Source organism: Mesoplodon bidens (genome assembly GCF_964165515.1).
Source record: "Mesoplodon bidens genome assembly, chromosome: 14".
NCBI classification, from domain to species: domain Eukaryota; kingdom Metazoa; phylum Chordata; class Mammalia; order Artiodactyla; family Ziphiidae; genus Mesoplodon; species Mesoplodon bidens.
Genome location: NC_138170.1, coordinates 12,439,192 through 12,457,287, shown reverse-complemented (window position 1 = coordinate 12,457,287; position 18,096 = coordinate 12,439,192). Strand labels below are relative to the sequence as shown.

The 18,096-nt window shown below is 36.5% G+C and overlaps 1 protein-coding gene across 1 annotated transcript in view; it reads left to right on the top strand.

Annotated features, from left to right (window-relative positions):
- The window catches only part of ZC3H6 (zinc finger CCCH-type containing 6), a 55,225-nt gene that overhangs the window by 26,382 nt on the left and 10,747 nt on the right, over nt 1-18,096 (top strand). The window contains exons 3-7 of the mRNA XM_081253764.1: nt 494-616; nt 6,342-6,618; nt 9,533-9,666; nt 15,124-15,240; nt 15,869-15,982. Of these exons, the coding sequence (XP_081109890.1) occupies nt 494-616; nt 6,342-6,618; nt 9,533-9,666; nt 15,124-15,240; nt 15,869-15,982 (765 nt within the window). The remainder of the gene's footprint in view (nt 1-493; nt 617-6,341; nt 6,619-9,532; nt 9,667-15,123; nt 15,241-15,868; nt 15,983-18,096) is intronic.

Here is an 18,096-nt window from a genome sequence, read left to right as displayed (position 1 = left end):
CCGCGTGCCACAGCTACTGAAGCCCGCGTGCCTAGAGCCCATGCTCCACAACAAGAGAAGCCACCGCAGTGAGAAGCCGTGCACTGCAACGAGGAGTAGCCCCCGCTTGCAGCAGCTAAAAGCCCGCGCTCAGCACCAAAGACCCAGCGCAGCCAAAAATTTAAAAAATAAAGATTAACTTAAATTTAAGATCACTTTAGAGCATAGAGGTGCAGTGTTTTCTATTTGAAGTCCTTGGGCCAAAGGGATGATGGGGAAAATGCTGCCATTAAAATCCCTGAGAAAAGAGGAAGATGTACTATTCCTCAGAAAATTTCAGAGAAGTTGGGGTGGAGGTGGTCTTTGGAGCAAGAATTTTCCAGTTAATACTTCAGAACCTACTAGGATAATATAATCTATTGGTTGGCACCTCTGGCTGAACAAGCTTATCTAGTTACTAGTTAAATTTTCTTCCTTTTGTAAATGTAACATTTTTGGTTTTTCCTTCTTTTAGCATAATTCTCCATCCAGTGATGATAGTTCAGACTACAGCCTTGATTCAGAGGTCGAACATACAGAAAGTTCCCACAGAAAAAGAAGTGGTTTCTACAGGGATTATGACATTCCATTTCCTCAGGTATTGCCTTTATTTTTATTGTCATAAAATATACATAACACAAAATTTACCATTTTAACTATTTCTTTTTCTCTCTCTCTTTTTTTTAAATTGGAGTATAATTGACCTACAACACTGTGTTAGTTCCAGGTGCACAACATAGGATTCAATATTTCTATACATAAAATGATCACCACAATGTTTGGTTACCATCTGTCGCCATACAAAGATATTACATTATTATTAACTGTTTTCCCTATGCTGTACATTTCATCCCTGTGACTCACTTATTTTGCAACTGGAAGTTTGTACCTCTTAATTTCCCTCACCTATTTCATCCCCATTCCCCTCTGGTAACCACTTGTTTGTTCTATCTGTGAATCTGTTCCTGTTTTGTTATGTTTGCTCATTTGTTTTGGTTTTTAGATTCCACATGTAAGAGAAATAATAGTGATATTTATCTTTCTCTATCTGCCTTATTTCACTTTGCATAATGCCCTCTAAGTCCATCCTTATTGTCACAAATGGCAAGATTTCATTCTTTTTTATGGCTGAGTAATATTCCATTGTATATATACTGCATATACTGCGTGTGTGTGTATATATATATATATATATATATACATATATATATATATATATACATATATATATATATATGTACTGCATCTTCTTTATCCATTCATCTATTAATGGACACTTAGGTTGCTTCCATATCTTGGCTATTATAAACAATGCAGCAGTGAACATAGGGGTGCATATATCTTTTCAAATTAGTGTTTTTATTTTCTCTGGGAAAATACCCCAAAGTGGAATTGCTGGATATTTGGTAGTTCTATTTTTAATATTTTGAGAAATCTCTGTACTGTTTTCCACAGTGGCTGCACCAATTTACATTCCCACCAACAGCGTACAAGTGTTCCCTTTCCTCCACATTTTCACCAACACTTGTTATTTCTTGTCTTTTTGACGATAGCCATTCTGCCAGGTGTGAGGTGATATATCCTTGTGGGTTTGTTTTTTTAAAATTAATTAATTATTTTTGGTTGCATTGGGTCTTTGTTGCCGTGCACTGGCTTTCTCTAGTTGCAGGGAGCGGGGGCTACTCTTCGTTGCGGTGCACGGTGGCTTCTCTTGCTGTGGAGCACAGGCTCTAGGCACACGGGCTTCAGTAGTTGTGGCGCACGGGCTCAGTAGTTGTAGTTCACGGGCTCTAGAGCACAGGCTCAGTAGTTGTGGCGCACAGGTTTAGCTGCTCCGCGGCATGTGGGATCTTCCTGGTCCAGGGCTCAAACCCATGTCCCCTGCATTGGCAGGCGGGTTCTTAACCACTGCGCCACCAGGGGAGCCCTATCCTTGTGGTTTTGATTTGCATTTCCCTGATGATTAGTGATGCTGAGCATCTTTTCATGTGTCTGTTGGCCATTTGTATGTCTTTGGAAAAATTCACTATTTTCGCCATTTTAAGATATACAGTTCAGTGACATTAAATTTATTTACAATGTTGTGCAACCATCACTGTCCATTTCCAGGACTTTTTCATCTTCCTAAACAGAAGCCATGTACCTATCAAGCAATAATACCTAATTTCCCCCTCCCTCCACTCCTGGTAACCACTATTCTACTTTCCATCTCTGTGAATTTGCCTGCTCTAGGTACTTCATATAGGTGGAATCATGCTGTATTTGTCCTTTTATGTCTGGCTTATTTCACTTACCATAAATTTTTCAAGGTTCATCTGTGTTGTAGTACATATCAGAATTTCCTTCCTTTTCAAAGCTGTATAATATTCAATTATATGTATATACCACATTTTGTCAATAGATACTTGGATTGCTTCCACCTCTTGCGTATTGTGAATAATGCTGCTATGAGCGTGGGTGTATAGGTGTCTCTTTGAGACTCTGCTCTCAATTCTTTGGAGTATAGACCTAGGAGTGGAATTGCTTGATGATATGTTACTTCTACATTTAACTTTCTGAGGAACTACCAACTGTTTCCCACAAAGGCTGCACCATTTTACATTTCCACCAACAATGCATGAGATTTTTCTGATTTCTCCACATCCTTGTGAAGCTTGTTATTTTCTGTTTTTGTTTGTTTGTTTTGTTTTGGATAACAGCCTTCCTAATTGGTGTGAAATGATATCTCACTGTGGTTTTGAGTTACTGCTTTTTAAAGAGAAAAATTAAACTTTCAGTTTCATTCTTTGCTTTCTGATATTTAAAAAAATATTTTATAAGACATATGCTACAAATTTTAAACCTTTGAAAATAAAGAATACGTCATGTATTTGTCTGTTAGGGCTGCCATAACAACATACCACAGACTGGTGGCTTAAACAACAGAAATTTATTTTCTCACAGTCTGGAGGCTAGATCTGAGTCCAAGATCGAGGTGCTGGCAGGTTTGGTTTCCTCTGAGGGCCACAGCGGAAGGATCTGTTTAGGTCTTTCTCCCTGGCTTGTACCTGGTCACCTTCATGCTGCTTTGTCCTCACATGATCATTCCTCTGTGCACGTGGACTCTTGGTGTCTCTGTGTGTCCACATTTCCTCTTATAAGGGCAGCAGTCAAATTGGATCAGGGCCCACCCTAACATCCTCATTTTAACTTAATCACCTCTTTAAAGGCCCTTTCTCTAAACACTCATATTTTGAGGTACTGGGGGTTAGGGCTTCAGTATATGAATTTTATACCACCTACCTCTTCAAGTGCAAACATTATTTGATGTGTTTTAAACAGAAAAAAAATTAAAACAACATGATATACTTTATGTCTTCCTTAAATATGTTGCACTGTATGAACAGAATCTTCAATCTAAATACTATTTTGTGCTAGAAAAATCCTGATGCTCTCAGGAGCACTGAGCAGTATTCAGGTCAGTGTGCATGTATCTGAAAAACCCCAGACTTTCTGAGTTCTGGTGGGTGGGGGTCGCTAAGACTTCCGCTTTTTCCAGACTCTGGACTCCTTTTGTTCCCAAAGATTGAAAGGATGGTCAGAAGTGCTGCTGAACCTTTCAGATGAGTTTTCATGCTGGGCTGATGCTTTCAGAGCAAAACCAGCTCCAAATACTGCTCACATCTGGGGAGTTTCATCTACTCCGTGGGTAACAGTTCAGGAATCCTTCACTAATTTGTTAGCTCTCTGATGTCTACAGTGGTCTGAAAAAAATATCTTGTCTATCTCGGCTGCATTTTTTTAGGAGGAGGACTGATCTGAATTAAATTACCTAGTCTGCCATTAGAAGAGAAAGTTCAGGATCATTTCCTTCACATATGGTTTAGTGTTGACTCACTGAGGTTAGAAAGTATATCCTAAAAATCTCATTTAATTAGATAACAAGTATCTACTGTATGACACTTCTACAGTTATAGGCCGACAATAGAATATAGTATTAGCATCTAGCTATTAACTTAGAGGACTTAATATATCTCCTTTTTCCTCATCCTTGTTCAGGGTCTCCTGTTCTCTTATTTCATGCTTAGAGTGATAGCCTGTGTAACAGAAACCAGATCTGCCCCCACAGACATTCTAGCAGGTAGATAGCCTAATAATCAATAAGCAAAGTGATGAGAGAAACTATATCCTTCAGTAAAATTTATAGTCTTTTTCATTTCTTTTATCTTCAGGAGGGCTTTTAAAAATACTTGCTAGATCTTTGCTGGTGAGTACACTTTGTTCATTCCAAACGGTGAACATGTGAAGCAGGAGATACTGTCCTAGAGAACTGGGGCTGCTCTGTAACCCCTCATTCATTTAGCGCTTCCTGGAGAGCTTGCACCGCATGGGTGGTGCCCTGATGCAAACACTAAGCACTGCAGCAAGCCACATTAGAGTCTGTCACTGCAGAAGAAGCCCTGAGGTTTGCATAATTAGAGGGCTATTAGGATTATTTGCAGTTGGGAAAACAAGGGAGAGATGGATTGAAAGTTTAGGGATAATTCTGCTTGAAAAAGTAGGAATTATGGAGATTATTTTTGTAAAGGCTGTGAAAAATCAGAGAATTGGATTAATATTAAGACTTAAAGCTTTTGTGAAAAGCATCTAATCTCTAGAGAAAAATTCATACTCGCCCATTAACAGAGAGTAATCCTTGCTCATTAGGCATTGAAATATATTATTGAAGAATTAATGTAATCACAGTTTTTATAAAAGGAAATGTAAGTACCACTCAACTAATTAATTAATCTTCAACTTAATCAAAGCAATTATTTTTTGTTTTATTTTCATAGTGGCTTTTTTTAAAACGTAAGAAACTGCCTTTTGGCTATAATTGTAAATCCCCTTCTGAATTTCTGAAGTGCTAGACTGAGAACAGTTTATAAACTTTAAAAATATTGCTTAAAAAAATTTGGAAATCTAATATAATGTCTTCAAAATTTCAAATTGATGAGCTAATTGATTTTCTTGATTGCTTTAGTTATACACTTTTTCTCTATTTTATAATTGCTGAAAAGGACTTAGTATTTCTCTTAATTTTACTTTTTATTTTTTTTGAATTTTTGAATTTTATTTTATTATTATTTTTTATACAGCAGGTTCTCATTAGTTATCTGTTTTATACATATTAGCGTATATATGTCAATCCCAATCTCCCAGTTCATACCACCACCACCACCACCACCACCACCTGCCCCCGCCCCCGCTTTCCCCCCATGGTGTCCATACGTTTGTTCTCTACATCTGTGTCTCTATTTCTGCCCTGCAAACTGGTTCATCTGTACCATTTTTCTAGGTTCCACATACATGAGTTAATATACGATATTTGTTTTTCTCTTTCTGACTTACTTCACTCTGTATGTTCTCTGCATTTTATTAAAAACACAGTCTCATGTTGGTATTCTGCCAGGGCAGTATTTTTATATCACATTTAAAATGTACTAAACTGTAAATGAGTCATGGTCTGACTTTTTCTAGATCCTCAAGCTATAATTATGTGCAATTTTTTCTTGCCTTCTTATAAAAAGATTGAGAATAGATATGATAGAAGTAATAAAATATTTCAGTGAATAGAGTTATACTTGGATACTATCATTAAATGAACTTCTAGGACAACAATGTATTTTTTGTTTTTACATGCTTTAGTAAAAAGCAATAAAATTAATAATGTATAAGTGCAATAAATAATTTCTAATGAGCAATTTATTCATTAGATGTTTTTTACTATTAGGGAAATCTCTGTTTTTTCTATTAGACCTCAAATATAAATATTTTCTTTTTACAAATTTGACTTTACATATAGTTTTTTAATTAAATATAATATGCTTAAACGTGTCATTTGGGAATTTTTGAATCTTAGGAGACTCTATATATTTTCTACCCTTGCTCCAAGCTATTTCACTATTCTTTTTTTTCTGTTTTCAAAAAGACCTCTTCAGTTTTTTGGAGACGGAATTTCTGTATGACGGTATGGATTTTAAAGTACTCTTATGTGTATAAATATCGAGGCATGGAGCATGAGAAACATAAGACATGGACATGGAAAACAAAAAGTGAACAAGACACACTCTCCAGCAATGTTCTATGAACATCATAATGTTTAATAACATCAGAGTAGCATTTAGCTTTTTGAACTTAGTTTTAAATAGTGCCACAGATAAGTTCTAACCAAGAGGCAGAACTAATAACTGTCTTTTCCCCTTCTTTCTCCCAACTTTCTGGGGGAAAAAGATGTCCTGTGTTACTATCAATTCCTACATATAACTGAAAAATCTTGATAATGGTTGTGCGTTTTCACTTAGCATGGACATATATCAGGAAGCTACATGGCATCAAAGAAGAGTCAACATAACAGAAAATTTAAAAGTAAAGAATATGATGAGTACAGTACCTACAGTGATGATAACTTTGGTAACTACAGTGATGACAACTTTGGTAACTACAGTCAGGAAACAGAGGAAGATTTTGCCAGTCAGCTGAAACAATACAGGCAAGCTAAAGAAACCTCAAATACTACTTTAGGATCATCATTTTCTAAAGAACCAGGGAAAAAACAAAGATTGAAAGGAATTCAGCAAGGTAAGTTTGAAATTGTCTGTTTTTTCATATGAGAACCTTATTAACACAGGTAAATATGAAGTAAAATCTTAAATTTCTTTGCCCTTTCTCATGATCAGCTTATTCCTGTGCTTCCTGAATTCGTTTTTATTTATTTTGTAGACCTTGAGGACAAAAATCTACAAATATTTCAATCTGCATGATATCTTAAAATTTGAATTTAAAAGATTTCTTAATATTTTTAAAGTGTATAAAAATGTAAAACAACTTTCCTGTTATGTTTTTCCCCTCCCTTCTATATGGTATCAGTATACTGAAAGAAATAACCTACCTTTTTCAGCTGTCTCTGTTACTCTGTATTACTTTATGTTTTAGACCTGTAAGGACAGAATCCTGGGAAGCTATTCTTTTACTAGGCTTTAAAATGTAGTGATCGGGCCTCCCTGGTGGCGCGGTGGTTGAGAGTCCGCCTGCCGATGCAGGGGATACGGGTTCGTGCCCCGGTCTGGGAGGATCCCATATGCCGCGGAGCGGCTGGGCCCGTGAGCCATGGCCGCTGGGCCTGCGCATCCGGAGCCTGTGCTCCGCAACGGGAGAGGCCACAACAGTGAGAGGCCCGCATACCGCAAAAAGAAAAAAAAAAAAAAAAAAAAAAAAAAAAATGTAGTGATCATCTTTGCTATGTAAATGTACTCAGGACAATAGACATTCTTCAGGATCAGAAATAAGAACATAATCTAAAGAAATTTCTAGAGTGATAACCTATTCATCTGCTATATTGAGCTACATCGTCCCTGGAGAGACCAGTACAAGATTGCCATAGAAATTATGGGTCACATCAGGGTCAAATCAGCCTTAAGAACTGTCCAGTCAATATGTCTGCTTCAAGAAAACTGGAGCGAGATGAGGCTGAGGTGAAGTAGTGAGCACCCAAGCCCTATGTAACTATCATTTAATTATCATTGAAAAAAGGAATCAGTTATGAGTAAATTTGGTTATTTTTATGGCTTTATTTTTTCTTGATTTCCAAGCAAAATTCCTTTGAAAAATGTGGATCTAGGCTTTGTTGAACTAAAGAGACAGGAATTTGTCTATGCATATGCTATTGTAATTAGTAAGTTTGTTCCTGGAGTCCAGACATAGTGGTGTCAGGGATCATTCCACTTGGGGAATAAGGGGAATGTAGAGGCCTTGTTCATCCCTTCCCACCTGGGGTTCTTCCTTTCAAACTCTTTCTGTTTGTTCTGTTAAAGAATTGAGTATTGCATTTTATTTTGACTTTCATTTTTTCCCCCAGAATTATGAAAATAATATATGGTCAAATGTAGAAAACTTTTTCTATGTGTAGAAAAGATAACCCAGCAAAGATCAAAGATAAAACAAAAGCAGTTTGAATCCCTACTCCCAGAGACAATTACTATTAATATTTTTGGTATACTTTTTTTTTTTTTGGCTGTGCCACAGCTTGTGGGATCTTAGTTCCCCAACCAGGGATCCAACCAGGCCCCCTGCAGTAGAATCACGGGGTCCTAACCACTGGACTGCCAGGGAATTCCCCGGTATACATTCATCTAGAATTTTTTTTTTTTTTGCCGTACGCGGGCTTCTCACTGTTGTGGCCTCTCCCGTTGCTGAGCACAGGCTCCAGACGCGCAGGCCCAGCGGCCACGGCTCACGGGCCCAGCCGCTCCGCGGCATGTGGGATCTTCCCGGACCGGGGCACGAACCCGTGTCCCCTGCCTCGGCAGGCGGACTCTCAACCACTGCGCCACCTGGGAAGCCCCATCTAGAATTTTTTGACAATTATTTTTTAACAAAAAACTATACACTGTTATAACTTGGTTTTTTCCCTTAACTGTGAATTGTATCTCAGTCATTCTTATGTTAATGAGTAGATTTTAATGTCTACATTCTATTCAATTAAATAGATATGCCATAATTTGTCTAATAAACTGTTAGGTTTGTTTGTTAGTAATTATTTGGGATTTAAGTTGCACCCATTTTTAAAAATTCTGTGATTAACCCTGCATATCTATACATATCTTGGCAAACATTTTTTTTTTTTGAGAGTAAATGCTGAAATGTAGAATTGAGTCAAAAGACATAGCTACATTTGAAGATTTTTGATCCATATACAAAGTTGATATCCAAAAAGGTGATGTAGCAATTTATAACACCCCTGCCAGTGTGTGCAAATGCCAATTTCTCCAAATCCCTACCAACATTATTCTTTGAGGTGAAAATAGTTATGTTATCTTTAAATTTTTAATTTCTTTTATTTCTTTAATGAAGTGAAACATTTTTCTATATATCTATTGGCTATTTTGTAGGTTTAATATCATTAGAAAACTTATTAGTTCAATATGACTTTGGTATAATGAGAAATCACTTTGTATTGTAACTTACTACTCAAATATATAATTTTAGTCATTTGAGTATCTCTTTAGAGACTTTTAAATATCAAGTTTTTCAAAAGTAAAAGACAAGTATAAATTTTGCTTGGAGATATATGTGATGTCTATTCAACATTATCAGTAGAAACTCAATTTGCCACAAATTAATCACTAATACCTACAATGTCTTCCTTAGAGATGAATGTACTATTTAATTCTCTTAAAAACAGAAAATATTGTTAATTGCTTATTCTAAGCAAAATTGAGAAGAATAAAACTAGATTTGACCTCTCCAACCATGTATATATTCTTGTTTCTTGCCTTCCTTATGTTGATAACATCCCTTAAGAAACAAAACAATAAGGAGCAGTACCCATGAAGCAAAATGTAAAGACAATTAATTTTTTTCACTGAATCTAAAGGGAAAAAAAGAATACACTGTACATTATAGACTATTTAAAATATGCTATTCCCTGTAAACTAGTAGATTGTCTAGTGTGCCGTTTTTTTTAACTATCTGAAGTACATTTTAACTTTTTTAGGTATTGAACAGAGGGTTAAAAGTTTTAATGTTGCTCGTGGACGTGGCTTGCCGAAGAAAATCAAACGCAAAGACCGTGGAGGAAGGGCCAATAAAGGGCCTAATGTGTTTTCAGGAACGGATGACTTTCAAGAGGTACTGAGAATTTATATATAATGAGGAGAGGAGCTTTTCCATTTTGTAACTTATTTGGCTGCAAAAGAAAGCATTGTGATTTTTTAAAGTTTATTTATTTTATTTATTTACTTTTGGCTGCACTGGGTCTTCGTTGCTGCGCGTGGGCTTTCTCTAGTTGCGGTGAGCAGGAGCTACTCTTCGTTGCTGTGAGCGGGCTTCTCACTGCGGTGGCTTCTCTTGTTGAGGAGCACGGGCTCTAGGTGCGCGGGCTCAGTAGTTGTGGCATGTGGGCTCAGTAGTTGTGGTGCACGGGCTTAGTTGCTCCATGGCATGTGGGATCTTCCCGGACCAGGGCTTGAACCCGTGTCCCCTGCATTGGCAGGCGGATTCTTAACCACTGTGCCACCAGGGAAGCCCAGCATTGTGATTTTAATGCTACTTTCCTAGTAAATGAAACATTTCCAGTTCAGATCAAATGAGTATAGATGAATTCCAGAAAAGAAGTATTGTTTTAATTAGTTTTGATAGCAGTACACAGATGCACGCTTTGGTGCCCTCGAAATAAAATCAGTAAGTTGCAAAGCAGCTCAAAATAAAATTGATACGTCTGGAAGCAAACATGTTTGTTCTATGAGTTCTCTGTTGTACTTTCCTTTCCTAGGAGTCATGGTCCCTAGATGCAAATGGCAATAAAATGCTAATAGCTCAATACGTAGCAGGACCAAGAGGGGAGATAGTGGTAAATTCACTTACTTATTACAGTTAAAATCATTAAAAGAGAAGAAAGGAGGTATAAATGGTTGGAAAGATGAATTTATGAACTATGTGTATAGTAGATATTGAATAAATATATGTTGAATTTAACAGTACATTTCAACCTTGTAGCGACTTTCTGGATTAGAGTGGTCCAATTCCTGTATTCTGCCACTGTTCCAGTAAGATTTGATTGAATTGTACAGAGCAAGGGTGGGTTATCAGTAGCTGCAACCTTGATTGATAGAAAAGGGATAGTAGGGGCTTCCCTGGTGGTGCAGTGACTAAGAATCCGCCTGCCAATGCAGGGGACACGGGTTCGAGCCCTGGTCCAGGAAGATCCCACATGCCGCAGAGCAACTAAGTACGTGCGCCACAACTACTGAGCCCACGTGCCACAACAACTGAAGCCCACGTGCCACAACTACTGAAGCCCATGCGTCTAGAGCCCGTGCTCCGCAACAAGAGAAGCCACTGCGATGAGAAGCCCGCACACCGCAACGAAGAGTAACCCCCGCTCACCACAACTAGAGAAAGCCTGTGCACAGCAACAGAGACCCAATGCGGCCAAAGTTTTTTTAAAAATTAAAAAAAAAAGAAAAGGGATAGTAACATATTGTAATTGGAAAATGCTCAGTTTTCTCATTTATGGGTTTAAAGATAATGGGCAAAGATTTCTTAATATGTACTCATTAATGTACTACTTAGGGAGTTGTTAACAGAAAAAAGAAGTTTGGGCCCAAATGAATTTGTGAAACCTAGCACATGCTACGCTACTCTTGGGGATTCTCAGTCAACATTAATGTATTAAACACTCTGAGCAGGTTAGGCATAAAGAAGTCTGTTTTACTTTGTTCAACCCATCATTTTCAAAATTTACTTGACCATGAACTCTTTTTCTCCTATACACCTACTAACATTTACTCTTAACTCACCGCTCCATGGAAACAAACTTAGAATTTCGGAGTGACTATAACCTGCCTGTCCATCTTTCTAGACACGTATAGATGTCTAGGATGTGCTGCTTTCACTAGACCAAATTAATATGAATGTTTTCTAAATAAGCCTTCTCCTATATTCAGTACTTATACCCTATATGTGAAAAAAAAATTAGCTTCCAAGAAAGTATGGCATTGATCATGTTACTGCCTATCTCTGAGCTTCAGTTTGATCGATCTGTAAAATTAGAGTACAGTAACTCTAATGGCCTCTAACTCTAATGGCCTCTTCAAGCACTAATATTTTAGATGTTTGCAGATCTGGGCTGCAACTAAAAGATGTCTTTATCATGTAGTAGAAAATCAGAATAAATTCTTTCTTTTACATTTATCAGATTTAGAATATTTTTCCTTTATCAAGATTAAAATATGTTATCAACACTATGTCAGTTTATTGGCTCTCATGAGAGAATTCTTCTTACGGTTCCAGAAACAAGCAGGAGCGTGTCAGAGTCCAAGGAAGCAGCTCATTTTCAGGAGTGCTTTGGTGGAGGCCCATCCAGGGTAGAGTGAACATACTTGGAGTGGCCAACATAGATCCATTTTTACCCTTGCCTTTTCAAGGAGTATAAGATCCTCCAAAGGCCAGATAAATTTAGGAATACCTGCATGTCCACACTAATTTTCTTGAAAACTCAAGTATAGTCACAGAACATGCAAACTTTTGATGGATTTTAAAGACTTATTCCTTCTTTTGGCCATAAAACTCCTAAAATTTTTTAGTCTTTATAGTAGCTATTAAATTTTTTTATAAATACATATTCTTTTCCCAGTAGATCCTTTAATTTCCTCCTCCTTTTAGTATATTTAAAAAATCCTTTATGCTCTTGTTCCCTATACCAATATAATACATCCTCTAGAGTAAATAAATTTTAAAATCACCAAGTGGGTAGTTTGGTTTTTCCCTCCCTTTCTCTGTCTTTTCCTTCTCTCTCTCTTTCTTTCTTTCTTTCTTTTTTTTTTTTTTTTTCTGACCACACCACACAGCTTGCGGGATCCTAGTTCCCTGACCAGGGATCAAACCCATGCCCCCTGCGGTAGAAGCGCAGAGTCCTAACCCTGGACCACCAGGGAATTCCTTCTCCCTCTTTCTTGAATTGTGTTTTCTTTGAAACAGTGTGATATAGTGCAAAGAGTTCTATCTGATTCTACTAACATGAAACGCGTAACCTTTGGCAAGTCACTAACTTCACTAATCTTCAGTTTTCATATTAGTCCAATAAGGGTGATGAACTAGATTACTTCTGTCATTCTTCCAGCTCTTATAGTTCATAAAAGATCTTAAGGATAGGGCTTTCCTGGTGGCGCAGTGGTTGAGAGTCCGCCTGCCGATGCAGGGGACGCGGGTTCGTGCCCCGGTCCGGGAAGATCCCACATGCCGCGGAGCGGCTGGGCCCGTGAGCCATGGCCGCGGAGCCTGTGCTCCACAACGGGAGAGGCCACAACAGTGAGAGGCCCGCGTACCGCAAAAAAAAAAAAAAAAAAAAAAAAAAAAAAGATCTTAAGGATAGAGGACAACACAACATTGTGAATCAACTATACTCCTATATAAAATAAAAAGTAAATTAAAAATTAAAAAAAGGATAGAGAACATTTGTGGTTCTTCTGTAGGCTCAAGCTTAAAAGATCAGATCTTCTAGGCACTTTATTTTATCCTGAAATTTTGTTTAAGTTGCTTTAGATTTTCTAGAATACCTTGATTATAGTCAGTTTTCCCATAGTTATTGGTACTGCAATACTTACTACTCGTTTAAACAGAACTAAACTGGAAAAAAACAGCCCCCCGCGGTCCTCCATTAAGACAACGAGGTGTATCATTAGAAAGTAACATAGACAGAAAGAGTGAGTTATTAAAGAAACATAGGTACAACTTGGTACATTTTTCAGCGTTTTTTTGGGGGGGAGGATGATTACCTAATATTTTTACTTTTTAACTTCAGAGTTATATTCCTCAAGTTGGCTCATTGACTTTGCACAATGCACTCTCTTTGGCTGCCTTTTTTTTTTCTTTTCTTTTCTTTTTTTGCGGTACGCGGGCCTCTCACTGTTGTGGCCTCTCCCGTTGCGGAGCACAGGCTCCGGACACGCAGGCTCAGCGGCCATGGCTCACGGGCCCCGCTGCTCTGCGGCATGTGGAATCTTCCCGGACCGGGACACGAACCCATGTCCCCTGCATCGGCGGGCAGACTCTCAACCACTGTGCCACCAGGGAAGCCCTGGCTGCCTATTTTATTACAGCCACAATTCCTTGTACAGAAGGCATATGTGAACTGGTCATTTATATCTACTTGTTCTAAGTGAGCCTAGAAATAGAAAATGTTTGTAAGTAAAATTTACATAGATTTAAGACTTTTTAAATGATCCTATCAGAGTAGAGTATAAGCAGTTTCTTTGCGTTTTCCTTGGGCAATTTGGGTATATATATATATTTTTAAAAGAACCTCAAAGATTATCTATTTTCCTGGTATTCTTATACTTTTTTCAGAATTCTTCTAGTAAAATATATATTTCATCAGTTGGGAGTGCTGAGGGTCAGATTTAAGTTTAGCCATCTGTTTCCTTAAGTGTTTGCTGTGAGGCAGTTTCCTGTTTTCAGTAGATTGTGCTTTGTTCTCCATCTTCTAACAGATTGAGGGAAAAGGGAAAACTGATATCAAATCAGAAGAGCAAATATCAATAGTTATTAAGCTCCTCGATGTTCAAGGCACTATGCATGCTAAGAGCCTGAAAAACAGTGATGTTTTATAGCGCTCATGAGTGGAAGTCCTTAGCTTGGCTAAGCATCATACTCTCTTGCTACTCAACCCTCTTATACTTGTAGCAAAAGTTGAATAGGGGACTGAGGAGAAGAACTAAGAAAAATAAGTAGGGCTGTGAGATTTTCTACCACATACTAGTTTTTCTTAATTTTTTTAATTTAAAAGTTAAAGATAATACATCCTCCATTTTTTTGCTATAGAAAGTACAAAATAACCACACACGCAAGCAATCTGTAATTTTTTAGAGATACATCTAGAGACATACACTGTCAAAGGTAGGGGTATTATCTTTTAGTCTTTTTCTTTGTCTTTATTATTATAAACTGGGGTCACATTTTCACTTGGTAAGGTATTGTGAACATTTTCTTATGTCCCCAAATTGTCTTTCCATCCCATGATTTTTTAATGACAGTATAATATTCTACCACCTAAATGTATCATAATGTGTTTGACTTGTCTCCTAGTTTTGGATGGGTACAGTATTTCTAGATTTTGTTTTGTTTGTTTGTTTTACTTGTAAATAATTCTGCAGCAGTTATTTTTGTGAATAAATCTTTGTGTGCCTTCCTGATAATTCCTTCAGAATAATCCTGAAAAGTACAAATTTTGTGTCAAACAGTATGGATATTTTACGTCTTCTATCAACAGTACATGAGAGTAAATATTTTATTGTACCTTTGCCAAAGTACTATTGTTAATTTTCAAGATTTTCATAATTTTATTTTGAAAAACGTAGTTGTGTGTCCTCATTAAATTAGAAATAGGGTTCTTTGCAACTACTAGTATAGCAATAAGCACTTTTCTAGAAGCATATCTCTCTCCAAGTAAATGAATAGCATCAGAATGTCCAGTCTTCACTACTTTTAATAATCAATGTATACTGCTTTCTAGATTCATTTGACTATAAATTTTAATACCTTTTTACTACTTCATATGTTTTATTTAAATAATTTTTTTTCTTGCAGTATAGTAAACCAGGGAAAAAATGGAAGGTTATGACTCAGGAATTTATTAATCAACACACAGTGGAACATAAAGGAAAACAAATCTGTAAATACTTTCTGGAAGGGAGATGTATTAAGGTAAATTTATAGGGGTATCATAAATCATTTTAACTTCTGAAATAATCTTTAAAATTTAAAGTCATTTTAGGGAGTGGTTAGTTTTTTCGTTTCTCATATAGTTGTTATAAAACTGGTTCTTCAAAATGTACCTTGCATTGAATACTGTATATCAGAACTCATTTAATTATATTCTGGGGCAGTAATATAACTTGTTGAAATGACATTTTATTTAACAAACCCATGATGCTGACTGTATGGCAAGTACTGTTCAAAGTAGATTACTAATATTAAATGTTTTAATCTTTACAGTGATGCAGTGAATTGTAGTCACTGTTATTATCCTCATTTTTAACATGGCCAAACCAGGAGGTTAAATAAGTCCCCAGAGTAGCCCACCTAGAAATGGTGAGTGCTGGTGGAGCCAGGCAGTATCCTCTGAGGTCATGCTGACTGTGCTGGCTCTCTGCACAGAGCCACATCCACTGTCTTGGGCAAGAATTCTAAGGACTGTTTGAATTATTATTAGCTCATTATTTAAAGACTGGAGATATGACCATAGTTCTACCATGAAACACCATGGAGAAAATTCAATTCGGTGGTTTCTTTTTTTTTCTCTTTCTTTCTTCTTTTCTTTTTTTGTGAACAGGGAGATCAATGTAAATTTGATCATGATGCAGAGTTGGAGAAGAGAAAAGAGATCTGCAAATTTTATTTACAAGGATATTGTACCAAAGGAGAGAACTGCATTTACATGCATAATATCCTTTATTAAAAACATGTTAACCAAAATATTGCAGTTTTCAAGCATCCCTGAGGCTTTAAAAATCATAAGTACAACCCAGAAAGCCTAGTTTGGTTTTAAATTTAAAACAGCACGTTATATAAACCAGGTCTAATCAGGCTTTGCACTTCAAAAGGGCAAACTGAGTTTTTTTCTTTAGGGAAACGAAATAACTTCCCTTTGGAAAAAAATCTATCAAATAAATGTACTTTATATTTAATATACTCAGCTTATAAGTATTTCAAGAGACTGTGCTTCCTGAAGGAGTAGTTCACAACATATTTATTCTGTGACTAAATGATTATTTACTTAGGTTCATAAGTAATAAATTGTCATTGTTGGAAATTATAAAACCAAAGTCTTATCAAATCTTACCACCTAATGATAAGCACTATATATTCTTCCCTACTTCTCCCTTTGGAAATCTATACATTTCAATTGTATTCCTATCTCTACCCCATGGCATTTCACTGTATATGGTCCTTTAAAAAGAAAGAAAAAAAATATATATATATATATTTATACTGTCCTTCAGTAAGGACCTTATTTTTTTCCAGATGTTTAGCTCATTGTCCCCTCTTCACAGATTTAAAAGGTCACCTTAACCATATTCTAAATTCCTCTGTGCATAATTCTGCTTCTATACTACTATTACACATTGTGCTCTTTGACCATTCCCCTCTGTAATATTATATTTGATATTTACTAGGGCAAATACTCCTTTTTTCTTTATCAAAATGTTATGATAAATTTGTCTTATTCAAGCAAAGAAAAATTTTTTTCAGATTTGACATACTTCTTTAGAAACCAGATACCTTACTGAACTGTTAAAGTTTTCCATCTATTCTTATATTTTTCTCCATAGTCATGCCATCTGTGGCATGACAATTTCAACTGTATTGTCTATACTTCCAGAAAAATGTTAAATAATAGTGATTGTGGCAGCATAATACATGTTTCAAAGATAATGCCCTTTTGCTTTGGCTTATGGCTATAGTTTTAAGATTTATTAAAAAACTCAAGTATCCTTATTTTACTAAGAGTTTTTAATATCAAAAAAAGATCTTGAATTTTATCAGTTGCCTTTTGTATCTGCTAAGATGATCACATGATTTTTCTCTCTTGACCTTATCAATGTGATGATTACAATAATACATTTCCTAAAACTACCCAGAAATTTCCAGAACATACACTACCTGAAAATGGTATATTTTTCACTATACTTTTAGATTTAATTTTTCTTTTTTTTTGCGTTACGCGGGCCTCTCACTGTTGTGGCCTCTCCCATTGCGGAGCACAGGCTCCGGACGCGCAGGCTCAGTGGCCATAGCCCACGGGCCCAGGCGCTCCGCGGCATGTGGGATCTTCCCGGACCGGGGCACGAACCCGTGTCCCCTGCATCGGCAGATGGACTCTCAACCACTGCGCCACCAGGGAAGCCCTATATTTAATATTTTCTTTAGAAGTTTGTCTCCAAAATTTTAAGTAAGATTAGCCTGTAGTTTTCATTTTGGGGATATTTGACATATCAGACCCCTTTATTTTCTTCATAGATATGAGCTCTTGCTACAAAATTTATTTGTTCTATATTTTATTTTATTGAGTAAAGTAATAGAGTTTACGTAATTAAATTCCACTATAATATTTGCTATAGCCATCATAAATATTTTTACTTTAAAAAATTGTTGTCTTGAAAAAGAATAGATACATATATGTGTAACTGAATCACTTTGCTGTATACCTGAAGCTTACACAACATTGTAAATTAACTATACTTCAATTAAAAAAATGGTTATTGAGAAAAAAGAATATTAATGGAATTAGCTAATTATCCAAGCTTAACATTTATACTTAACATTTCAGTATCATGGTACTCTCAACAAACTATTGAAACTTTAACATGACTCTTTTGATCAGTGGTGAAAGCATCTAGATTTTGCACAGAACTTTTGGCATAATTTATATGATGGTAATTTGGGAGATGATTTGTGAAATCTTGACCCGAAGCTCTTTCTAAGGAAGTCTGTGTTAATCACCCACATTACTAACTCTGCTATGATAGAAGATATAAACATCTATCACTGACAGAAAAA